This window comes from Melospiza melodia, chromosome 1, assembly GCF_035770615.1.
Source record: "Melospiza melodia melodia isolate bMelMel2 chromosome 1, bMelMel2.pri, whole genome shotgun sequence".
Classification (NCBI taxonomy): domain Eukaryota; kingdom Metazoa; phylum Chordata; class Aves; order Passeriformes; family Passerellidae; genus Melospiza; species Melospiza melodia.
In genome coordinates, this window is record NC_086194.1 from 126,012,582 (window position 1) to 126,025,084 (window position 12,503).

Consider the following 12,503-nt stretch of genomic DNA (forward strand, 5'->3'; position numbering starts at 1 on the left):
TCTCAAACCATTCAACACCCAGTCTGTAGTGATGCTGGTGATTGTCCCAATGCAACTGCAGACCTTCCACTGGGATCTAAAGAATGGCTGAAAGATGTCCAAGGAGATTGTGTCAGTCACAACAACTTTCCTTACTTTGGACCAGCTTCAGACAACTTAAAGAATCCTGAAGCTGACAATCTGCAACTGTTCATGAAGTTCTGCTTCTTGAAAAAAAAAAAAAAAAAAAATAAATATATATATATATATATATATATATATATATATATATATACACACAAGAAGCTTCATCAGCAATCAAGAAAGCTTCTCAGACACCAAATTTTTCTAGCATTTAATCACTCAGACTTTAAGAGCAGAGCTAATGTGGTTTCAGCCAATATGATTTCAACAGCTATTTGGACAGATACCTCTAAAGTAAAAATACTTTCAGTTATTTACTTTTTATTTATTGCTTTTTAAAATTTTATTATCCAAATCCCTAATCACAAAGTCTTCAGAAGTGCTTTCTAACACATTTAACAGAAGGCAAATATGTCTAGTAACATAGATATACAGAACTCCAAATATCAAAGATGAGGAGATCATCTTGCCTTTTCCTATGCAAGACAGATGAATATGAATTCATCTAGCTGATGAAACAGGCCTAGGAAAAACAGGTGAATCAAGCTCTGTAGCTATGCATTTCTGGTGCAACAAAAATGGAAACCTCTTCAGAGCAGATAAAACAAGTTTGTGATATGCTTTGATTTGCAATGTTTACTGCTGTCAGTTATTTTGAAGACAAACTGCTCAGCAAATGAAATATTTGACAACTTGAAAGATTAAGACCACCAAAAGTGTGAAGTTTCTAAAATCAACTATGGAAGTAACTGACTGAGTACCTGAATAATTACAATATTATATTGTTAGATACATATAAAAGAATATATATAATAATTGAAGTGCCTGTATAAACCATGAAAACACTCTTTGTGAGCACCTACCTGAACAGAGAGAGAACCAAAACACATTTCCATGAAAACTTACTAGTTATTTTAGAATCAAAAACATATTTCAGGTCAAAATGTCCCATATCTCCACACTTATTACACCCCTTACCTCCCACTCTCCAAAAACTGGAAGCCCATAAAACCCAAGAATTTACTAAAACACGGGTTCATTCCAAAAACTGTTGTAGAATGATGCTCACTGAATACTGCTTTTCAGTGTTTAAGCTCACTTAGCTCAAGTTAATAGTTAGTCACTTCACTGCCTTTGGGCCTATTCAGCACCCCTATGGAAATCACCAGATCTGACCACTGCACACCCCACAGTGTGACACCTCTCTAACACAGCCTTCACTGTTATTTTATCTTTTGGGGACTGTAGGACTACTAGTAACAAATATTTTGAGAAAATGCACTACATGATGCTGTGACACATCGTCTATACTTAAATCAGGCTTGAGTCTCCTCAGGCCTCATCAAAAAAAAAAAAAAAAAAAAAAACCAAAACAGCTTATCTATGATTCCCCTGCCTAATACTGAATCAAGTGCATGGAAGCCCCAAAGAAACAAATTTTGTCACAGACAGTTGCAACCTAAACTCATTTTCTTACTCTGTTTTTTATTACATAAGAGCAAACAGGAAAAATAAACACATCTCTGCCCTGCACTTGGGCTTTATGAATTTCCTTCCTGCAGCATGTAAATCGAAGTTACAAGGCCCTCAGTGTGCCTTTTCCGCCTGCTCTGCTCCGTTGTCAGCACTCTTCTCCCACACCTTCCTGAATCGGTAACAAACACATCTTCCTTTGTATCAGGCCCCACCCCCACCTTCTTTTCTTAGAGTTCTCATACTACTGCACATTTAAATTTAGACTCTTTCTAGCATACAGAACACAGCTTATGACAGTCAACAAAACCCAAAACGGCTACAAAGCTGATTTAAAGGTTAGTCCGTGTCTTGCCTGTTAGTTCACAAAGGGTACAAACTGATGGGGAAGAAATATAAGAGCAGAAGAAAAATGGAACCAAGTTAGAGGATAAAACCATCCTAAGAGAAGCCAAGAGCATTGCTGGGACTTTTCATCATATAGCCAAATAAAATGTTCCCTGAACCTAAATGAACCCCAGCATTTTAAACCTACACATACAGAGTATCAGATGCTGAAGTGTCTGTGTATCTGCTATTCCTGTATTTCCACTCAGACACACACAGTCAGCTACCACCTTTGCTTAGGAAAAGCCAAAGCAGTTATAAGGAACATCAATGCACAACTTTAATTAAAGATAAAAATATTTTAGATTTTTAAAGTTTTACTAGAAAGAATTTTTGCATGTAGTCAGATCAGAAGAATATGATTCAACTTTCTTGTTAAGTGTACCACGTCTAAAGTCTGTCATATTTCCCTCTTTAACTGAGACTTGCCCAGAGGAGAACGGGGAGTTAATTTCAGAAGGTATTCAAATGCAGATCAATCACACCTACACCTAAGCATTTCTTCCTTAAAAGCATATCCATACAGATTTTAATGGATTTGATATATAAATAGTACTTTGGGCCAAGAATGATGCTTGCAGTGTGAATCATCACATTAAGAACTGGTGTAAAATATTTAAGCCATTTAGAAAATGTTAGGATACTTAAATTCTTCTATGGAAAAGACCCCAAGAACAAGTGAAGCAAAGTATATGTCCTGCCAGCAGTTAAGACTGATATATTGACCAAACATATACAAAGTTAGCTTACCAAGTGATTTCCTCAGAAGCAGCATTTCTTTTTTAATTGATAATAGTTTAAAAGAAATTGCCTAAAAAAGTGTCACTTCAAAGGACCTTAAAATCTGTAATGCAAACGCATGTTCTGAAACTTTCAACAAGCATGACAGGAAGCATCCCAGCAAGTTCATTCCCAAACTGACTACAGCTTAGCTCCTAATCACAATTAAGATAACTGAAATGGGGCAAATCCTTAAACTGATTATAAGATTAAGGAATACAGTTAAAGATACTACCAACTGCATGTCCGATACCTGCCAACTCCTTCCTACCGCTGTAGGAAGGTTTCCATAGAACTGCCAGCACTTCAGCACATACTAACAAACTGAGCCACGGTTAATATAAACTCTGAACTCTTATCTGACTTTATACTCTTGACACCTATCAATAGAACCTGGCTGTAAAAACGTCTGATAAGTCTCGAGGTACCAAAATTGACACACTATATCCTAGGAACCAGAGGTTTCCTCATTAGCTGTGGCTCTAAGATGACAGATAGGTAAAGCAGATCAAGAGAAGCAAGCTAACTAGAAGATGCAGCACTATTTTCCTTTGTGACAGCAGCATCCACAAGGCTCTGCTTTTATCTAGGGATGTAGGTTTGATATGCCAACACTTCAGAAGCTCACAAACCTGTAATAAGTTAAAGAGAGTAAACAATATTGTGAACTTGCCCAGATTCTTGCATTATTCTGGTAATCTATTCGCCGCCTTATGCTCGAGCAAGCTTTCTGCCAAGAACCATGCAGCAGAAAATGAAGAATGACTATTAAGAGCTATCTCCACCCCCACACCTCCCTTCCCTTCCAACCCCAAATGTCAGAGTTCATACGAGGAACAAATTCAATTTATTTGTTCCTCTCTCTGACAACAGAAAGCCAGGGAAAAAAAATACACTAAAGAACTTCCATCACTTGCTCCAAAGAAAATAAGCCCTCTACTTCAGTGTGAAAGCACAAATTACACTTTGGTACTATTTAAGGACATCTCTAGGCGTATCTAGGGACCCAGATGTATCCCAAGCAAATTGCTTGTATTTGGCATGCAGTTTACTGCGGTACTAAGTGAACTAAATGAGGACTAAAAGAGCATCCAATTCTGTCGATCAGCCACCAAATGACGTTGGTTGGTTTTATATCAGGAAGTGTTATGGCTTGCTTTCCTATGGTGCGGTTTTTACACTGACAGCACTGGTGAGACCCAGCTATTAGGTGTGATCAATTAGGGAAATAACAAGCGAGCAGGCCTAGCACAACCACCAGTTTAAAATGCATTTAAACACCTGCCCCCACCTGTAAGGGCTTATTAATCGCGTTGTATGCGACCGTCAGCGCTGCAGTGCATGACCACAGCATAAGAGGACCTCAGTCTTTAAAAAAGCTGTTGGAGAGAGAACTGGTGTCAAAGCTATTTGACGTCCTGTGCTCACACAGAGGAGCGGCACTCACGAATTCCGCCTTTGTGGAAAGAAAGGCTCCGCCGCCCCTGTGACAGCCGGCGGGGCACAGAGCAGCGCCGGCAGCGAGAGATGACAAGTGTGAGGCAGGGCTGGGCAGGCGCCTCCTTGGCAGGAGCCGCTGTCCCGGCACACGGGCACATTCACGCACCCTCAGCCCAACGCTGGGTAAACAAAACACCAGCACGGAGCCGAGCAGGGCGGTGACTCAGCCAGGAGAGCGAGATTCGGTCCCACAGGGTAAGGAATTCGGGGAGACGTGACCGGGGGCCCATCGGCGCTCCGTACTCACCAGCAAACAGTCCACGTTCACTTCGGATTTGGGGTCCTTCAAAGTCACGTCGATTTTCTCAAACCGAGACTCAAAACTCTCTCCCGTCGACATGTTTCCGGAGTTAAAAAGTTTCCCTTATTCCAGAGCAAAGTTAAGGTTAAAAAATAATAATAATGATAAAGTAAAAAAAAAAAAAAAAAAAAAAACAGGAACAGGCGAGCACAAAAGAGAAACTGCAGCCTGCACCAGGCTGAGGAAGCGCCTCCTGCGAGATCCCTTCAATCACAGAAGTCTCTGGGGCAAGTCCCCGCTAAGGGGGCAGAGAATCCAAGGGGAGCCCGCAGCAGGCGGGGGACGAGGCTGCTTCTCCCCCTCCTCCAGGCACGCACGCAGCTTCCCGGGATGCTCACAGCTCCGCAGCAGCAGGTTTCCTCTCCCTCCCTCCTCTGCTCGGGCCCCACCGCCTCAGCATTCCCATTTTCCCAGCCGGGAAAGCCGTCCTGGGCTCCAGCGTAGCGGTCCCTCCTCCTCGCCCTGCTGCTGCAGCGCCGGCGGGTCGGTGCCAGGTTCCGGAGCGCGGCTTTCTTTCCGGTGAACCAGAAGAAACAACAGAAGAGGGGAAGCAAAAAAAAAAAAGGGGGGGGGGGGAAGAAATAAAAAAAGAACAGAAGAAAGACAAAAGCCTGCAGCCACACCAACAAGGCAAAAAATTGATGGAAAAATAAAATTTAGGGGAATCCTCTCGACGGTGTGTCTCAGCGCCGTGGGGTCGGTCCGTCCGTGGGCACAGGGCGAGGAAGCGAGGAAGGCACCGGGCGAGTTGCCCCCGCGGGCGGCGGACGAGTAACCTCACCGGCGGAACGGCCGCAGCAGCATCTTTCTTCCTCTCTCCTCCTCTCGCTGCCTCCCGCCGCTGCCAACGCCGGTTCAGCCCCTCCCTCTCCGCCTCTCGCTGCCTCACGGACGGGACGGCAGCCCGGACCGCCTCAGGACGGACCCGAGGTTGCGGCGTGAGAGGGGAGGGAAGGAGGCGGCTTAAGGGGAGGGGAGAGCGTGAGGTCCGGCGGCTGCAAGGGAACCTGCGAGAGGCACCAACATGTCCGCCTTCCTGTTTGAACAGTGGGACGGGGCGCATGCGCGGGGGGAACGGCTCCGGTGCCGGCGGGGACGGGACGGCGGCAGGAGGTGCGCGCGCGCGCTTGGGAAGGAATCACAGTCACCGAATCGGTGAGGTTGGAACAGACCCCCGAGACCATCCAAGCCAACGTATGACCGAACACCACCGTGACAACCAGACCAGGGCACTGAGTGCCACACCCAGTCTTTCCTTAAACACCTCCAGGGCAGTCACCACCACCCCCCTGGGCAGTCTATTCCAGTGTCTAATCACCCCTTCTGTGAAGAAACTCTTCCTAATGTCCAATCTAAACCTCCCCTGGCGCAGCTTGAGGCTGTGTTCTCTGGTCCTGTTGCTTGTTGCCTGGGAGAAGAGGCCGACCCCAGCCGGCTCCAGCCTTCTTTCAGTGGTCGTAGAGAGCGGTAAGGTCACTCCTGAGCCTCCTTTTCTCCAGGATAAACACCCCAGCCCCCTGAGCCGCTCCTCATGGGATATGCGCTCCAGACTCTTCACCAGCCTCGTTGCCCAGGTGAAGGAAAAAGCGGGAGCGGGCGGGAGGCAGCGCGATCGGCTCGGGCCGGCCCCCGTGGGACAGCCCGGGATCCCCCTTCCGGGAGCCGCTGTCTTTGTGCGCCCGCCCCCGCCCGGCGGTTCCGGCGGGAATTGCGCGGAGCCCAGGGGCCGCATCCCGCCGGGAAAAGCGCCCCTTGTCGCGGGCTCCCCATGCCATGGGGGGATGTTGCCGCCGCGTTCCCCCCCAGCTCCCCGGAGGCGCCACAGCGCTGGTGGCTCCCGCCGCCTCGGCACGGCACGGGCACTGGCACTGGCACGGGGGGAACAGGTGGCAGTGAGGGTCACCCCAAGAGCTGTTGCGGGCTCCGTCCTTGCGGATCTTCAAAAGCCAGGCCCTGGGCAGCCGCTGTCGGTGGTCCTTAGGTGATCCCTCGCTGCAGGTATTCCAGAACCACATGGGCGCAATCCTTTGCCATGTTTTTTGGGATGATCCTGCTTGAGCAGGGAGATTGGACCAGATTGCCCCTGTAGTACCTTTCCAGCTTGACCCATTCTGTGATTCTGCGGTTCTGTTCTACCTGATCAGGGGCACTGGAGAAGCTGGCCTCCAGAGATCCTTTTCAGTGGCAGCCACTCTGCCATCGTGCATGTCCAGGGAAGGAGAGGCCAGCTTCCACAGTGCCAGAAGTTCCAAGCATTCTGGTTTACGTCCAGACAACAGCAAGGTAGCACACCAACAGAAAGAAGAAATACCAGCACTAAACATGTAACCTGTGCAGCCTGTGCTGGTGTTTCCAATTCAAACCTTACCCTCAGACTGCAGCAGGAACCTTTTCTTCAAATAAGGAAACAATCACAGAATCCTGTAGGTTGGAAAGGACCTCTGAGAGCATCCAGGCCAACCTCTGACCAAACACCACCATGTCAATTAGAACATGCCACTAAGTGCTACATCCTGTCTTTTCAACACTTTCAATTCCTCCTAATGTCCAACCTGACCTTCCTGTGTGTCAGCTTGAGACTCGAGCAAAGTAATGATTTCAAATATTACTGGACAGAGGCCACTGTACTGTTTTGGTTTCTTCAACTTCCACTGCAGTTCCATAAATGGCAATGGCATTTTTACAAAGATCACTGTAAATTGCATAGAGATTGTCAAGTCATTGATCTCTGGTCACTGAACAGTTTCCAGTAGCAACCGAATCATTAGCACTATAAGTTATTTTCCATGTCTTGGTTAGGAAACAAATTAATAGGCAAATGTTAGAGTGTTTGAGCTATTCAGTATTGAGTATCAGTACTTGCTGTCTTGCTTTATTCAGAAAAAATAAGAAATGGCTTTCTGCATTTTGCTTTTTCTTATCCACAGCTGTCTGCATCTTTGTTTTTGTTTTCTGCTGAGAAGTATATTCAGTTAAAGCAAAAATACAGGCTACAGCAACATTTCCTGCTCTGTTGTTTTGTGCTGGCTACTACCACAGCCCTTTGATTCAGAGGGTTTGGTTGCTCTTGGAAATGCAGATGTTCCATTTCAGCAACCACAGTCCAAAGAGAACATTTCTGCAAGCTACAGGGTGTATGCTTGGGATCATTTCGTATGTGAAGCAGTAAGTAATTTCTAAAATACACAGAAAATGTTTCTTGCAGTCTTCATCTCAAGCAAGATGAAAATCATCACTAGAGATACAGAGCCTAATTCGGAGTGCTCTTGATTTAAGCATTAGGGATGATGCCAGGCCTGAGCAGGGTGATTTGAGGCACCTAGCTGAAAATAATGCAAAATTCATGAGCCTGTAATAGTGTATGGAAGAGGAAGCCTGATTCTGCAGCTTAGTGGGCAGGATCACCACTGTGATCAACAGATGCCACTTATGTGTTTTATCCAATGTCTGTGGGAAAACTTACAGGTACTCTTGGAAACGCAAAACACCTTGCATCCTCTCCAGATCTCCCTGAAACAAAGCTACATGGGTCTTGCTCTGTTGCTGTGTCTTGCTCTTTGCCTTTTTTTTTTTTTTTTTTTTTTTTTTTTTTTTTTTTGCAGTGGCCCAGATTCAACACAGAAAGTGGAGAGAAGCACCATCCCATTGCTTGGCAACTTGGAGAATTCACAGAGATGAGAGCTGGGCATCAGACAGGCCCAGCCTCACATGTTTATTTGCCAGTGAAGGAGTAATACACCTGAGAACTTCTACCAGTGTTTGTGGTGAGCAAAGCTGCTGTGTTTGTGTTCATCTGCGTGCAAACTCTGTGTTTCAAACATGTCTGTCAGACTGGGCTTTTCTCACAACTGTGGTGGACTAAAAGTGCTTGTCTGTCTGTCTCAAATAGAATAGAATTTGTGTGGGAGGTACTCATGCAGCTGTCTAGGAAACTCTGAGCACTGCTTTGAAACTGTAAAAGGCAGTTTGGCTACCAGCATCAAAAAGGATAATAGATTCTAATTTTTAAAAGCAGGTATGGGTTAAGTGTCCAGTGTGATAAGTACTCACGTTGTAACGTGAGAGTGTAATGTAATAGTTTTTAATCTAGAGAACACTCATTCACATGCTGGGATCTTAAAGCCCATTTTCACTTACTTCAGTCAGACTATTTGTGTCTATATGATTAGGAACTTACATATTTCTGGCATTGGCCCCTTAGAAATCATAGGAATCCCCATCCTACACAACCAGCTACTGCATTGAACTTTTGAACATTGAATTGTTTTATCTTCCTGATAAATAAACTAAAAATGGGTCATTTCTTCTTGTTGCTTTTGTTATGTCACATTTTGGATTGAACTAGGTATTCTTGAGTGAGATAGGAATTACTCAACATATACATGACCTGAAAACACTGAGCTGATAAAACATGGAAACCTAAAGGATCATTTTTTCTCTCTTCAAAACCATGTCATCTCTAATTCTTGAAAGTGTTTCTAAGTAAGTTGATGTCTATACAAAGTAAACTAACAAACTGATAAGCCTAATAAAACTAAAATCATGGCCCCCATATCCATATTCTCTTGTCTATTTTATAAGATATTTAAATGTTCTTGATTCTTCTGTGATACAAAATGACACTGACTTAAGAACTGATTGTTTGGCAGAGATTGAAATTTCTTATTAAATACAGAATATCAGTAAACTGTCAAATTACTACATTTGGCTTCCTCTAAACCATGGTAAAATACTCATAAAAAGTACAAGTAATACTGTTTATTTTGCAAATAACAGTCTTGTACATGAGAGTAATAAAACTGTGCATCTAAGAGGTTTCAGTAATGCTAATTTCAGGAACATTTAGCAAACAGCAAGAATGCAAGAACAGTGGAATACTCAAAGTATTGGCTCAGCCCTCTCTGAGCAGGTACTGTTACTCCCATCTTCTTGTGAAAAAGCTAAGAAGAATTAAGCAAAAGAGTTTGTAATAAAGTGAAATGCCACTTACATTTTTCAGGTCACTGAGTGTGCACATTAAAAGGCATACACTCTCAGAATGAGAAAACAGGCTGGGACACCCGTGTTCCTGAAGTAGCTGCTGACTTCAGAAGAGTTGCACAAGACAGAAATGAGACTATATCCTGTTCACCATATTAGGCCAAGTTAGTAATGCATGAGGTCCCCTCACATTCAGCTTCCAATTTAGTCAGCATGAAGGTTAAATCGCATCATATTAAGCCTGCCTTCAGTCCACCGCCCTCTCTCCTTCTTTGCCCTGCAAAAATGGCTTAGTTTAGCCTCTGCTCTAGTCCTAGGGACAGTTAATAGCACAGGCCAGCATGGCTTGAAGCCCTGGGAGGAAAACTGGTCAACAAATCCAGTCCTTGGGCAAAATATTTTATCATTGCTAAAGCCCATTTGTGCAACAGGCTACTTGCAGGAGCTTCCTGCTTCAGGCAAGGTGTGATGGATGCTCAAGCAGACATCTGAACTGACTTTGAGTAATGATAAAGTCTCACTAGCATTGATCTTAGTGTGCTTGCAAAACCTGGAAAGTAAAGGCTGCGTTAGGTAATGAATGCTGGTGTCTGTAAGTAGCTGATTTAAAGCTGCAGTCACGGTGGTGACCACGCTGCAGCCCCCTCACCTCCCTTGAGGACTCACCTATGCACTGAAAAGACTCCTCAGGGAATTACTGACTGAAAGCTTGAAGTGCAAAGTGCTCTGAGCAATGAACACGTTAAAATGTTCTATGAGTAGGAGAGAGAAAGTAAAAAAATGAGAGAGATATTAGTCATAATTCAGCATGCTGAGAAAAGTTATCTTGGCTCTTGATGAGGCAAAACATATGACCTCTAACAGAAATAGAAGTGGCCTAGGCAATAAGAACTGCTAGCATGAGAAAACCCTTTTGCATGTAATTGGTCAAAAGAGAATTTCCTATGGATAGACACGCAGTATCTTTCAAACATCTGTTGGCAAACATATATTTGATGTTGAAACAGTGCAACATATACCTGTATGTAAATAAATGTTTTTCCTGCATGTCACCAGATTTAATAAAGGTGTGAGGCTCCAGGCTTGTGGCCTTTCCTGTTCCAATGCATCCCAGCTTCCCAGCAGAGGGTAGCTGCTGCTGTTCCCTATTACAGTGCATTTTCAAGCACTGTAGTACTTGTGCTGGAACCCTGAGGAGAACCTGCTCCCACTGCCTGCAAATGGTGAATGATGAGTAAGAAATGGGGCACCTGAATCTGAATCATTGTTGTAAAACTAGAAATAGAGGGGGGATCACCTTTTGGAACTTCATGGCTCAGTCTGATGGAGAGGATCCGGTCTGAAAACAAACTTCTGCAAGGGAGGAAGTAAACTGGATGGCATTGTCTGTTCCAGCAGATGTGTTTGCTGCCTGCAGACATCGTTGTACAAACAGCATAGACACTCCAAAGTAACTTCTGCTGGATCTGGAAAGGAGGGCAGCTGTGAGCCCAGAGATAGATAGCAGCTCCCATATCTGGTCACCATATGGCTTAGGCCAACGTCAGCCACAAGTGCATATACAGCACAGGCTCCCTCTGCTTTTATGCTTTAAAGGTGCAGGAAAAAAATCCTTTAACCAATGTATGTCAAAAGCTCACAAACTGATTTGAAAGCAAATCAAAATTCCACTGGAATGTTGAAAGATTCGTACCCTAGAAAGGACCACTTCCATGGCAAATACTATTTTCCCATTAAAGCCACTTGATAGGTACAGAAAATGTCAATATACCAGAAATTCTTCCTTGAGAAAAAGCTTTTTTATTTTCAATATCCCAGGGCTTAAAAATGGCCCAAGTACTTCTTGTTGGAAATCTTTGAAAAGCCAAACAAATTCAACTCTAAGTCAACAAAAAGCTGTGGAAAAAAAATGCCTGAAAAAATAAAGTTTTCAGAAATGTAGGAGTATATTAAAGCAGGAGCTAAAAAGTAATCTCCTTATGGTCTCATTCACCAGGACATAAGCAGAAATAATACATCTTTTGTGTCTATATATTTACATTGTATAAATGGAAATATAAATAAATATGTATTTCTATTAAAAGTAGAGTGATTATCATCATTTTAGGCCTCTTAAAAGCTATCATGAATCCAATTTTCTACACTGCTATTATCTTAACTGTGACTCACCGCTGAGATTAAGGAGTTTTCTTCTTATTTCTCCAGTTCATAACCCTAAGTGCTCTCTCTTAAAACAAATTTCTCCCACCCCACCTTACTCCTACTTCCCTGGCATACACATGTCACATTTCCTCTGGTTGGATTAGTTTTGCAGTCCTTGCTCAAATAGTTCTTCTGAAGACAAAAGTTAAAAGTAAACTAGGCTGAGTTTAAAAGTAAACTAGCTTCGATTGCCCTGGCTTTGTTTTTATGTATGCCGTCCTAAATATCTATGCTCCTTGTAAATGCTTTGCTGTGATGAAGACTATGACAAATCCATAAAAAGCCATGTTTTTTATCTTGGGGCTGGGAAATATTTAACAGTTTCGGCCCTTAACAGATAATTAACTTCTAAATGACGCATCTCATAACTTTGCTGGTATAAACAGAGAGGGCTCCGCGTGATCCTTTTCGGGACAGAATGGCAGAAGTTGCTGTTCCTGACATTCACAGTGTAAAGATTCTCAACACAAGTCAGAGAAAATTGCTTTGATATTATGAAGCGTCACAAGATTCTACATGACTTGTCTTAAATTAAATGCACTCAAATTCCATTAAATATGCAGTTTTAAAAAATGCATGTGTTTCATATGACTATCTTCCGGATATTTAGAACAAAAAGTTTAGTCACTGAAAAAGAATTCAAATTCACTGCAACGTCAGGAATTATAAATCAGTTAAATTAGTAATTTTTTGGTGAACTCTCATAACTAAATCCCAGAAGCTGATTTTGTTCACAATCAGGATATTTTTTTAATCT

The 12,503-nt window shown here is 43.4% G+C and overlaps 1 protein-coding gene across 2 annotated transcripts in view; it reads right to left on the bottom strand.

Moving 5' to 3' along the window:
* ROCK1 (Rho associated coiled-coil containing protein kinase 1) overlaps nucleotides 1-5,608 on the bottom strand; it is an 84,008-nt gene extending 78,400 nt beyond the window's left edge. For both annotated transcript variants that reach the window (XM_063167245.1, XM_063167237.1), the window contains exon 1: nucleotides 4,511-5,608. In XM_063167245.1, coding sequence (XP_063023315.1) covers nucleotides 4,511-4,603 — 93 coding nt within the window. In that variant the 5' untranslated portion in view covers nucleotides 4,604-5,608. The remainder of the gene's footprint in view (nucleotides 1-4,510) is intronic.
* Nucleotides 5,609-12,503: the final 6,895 nt, after the last annotated feature.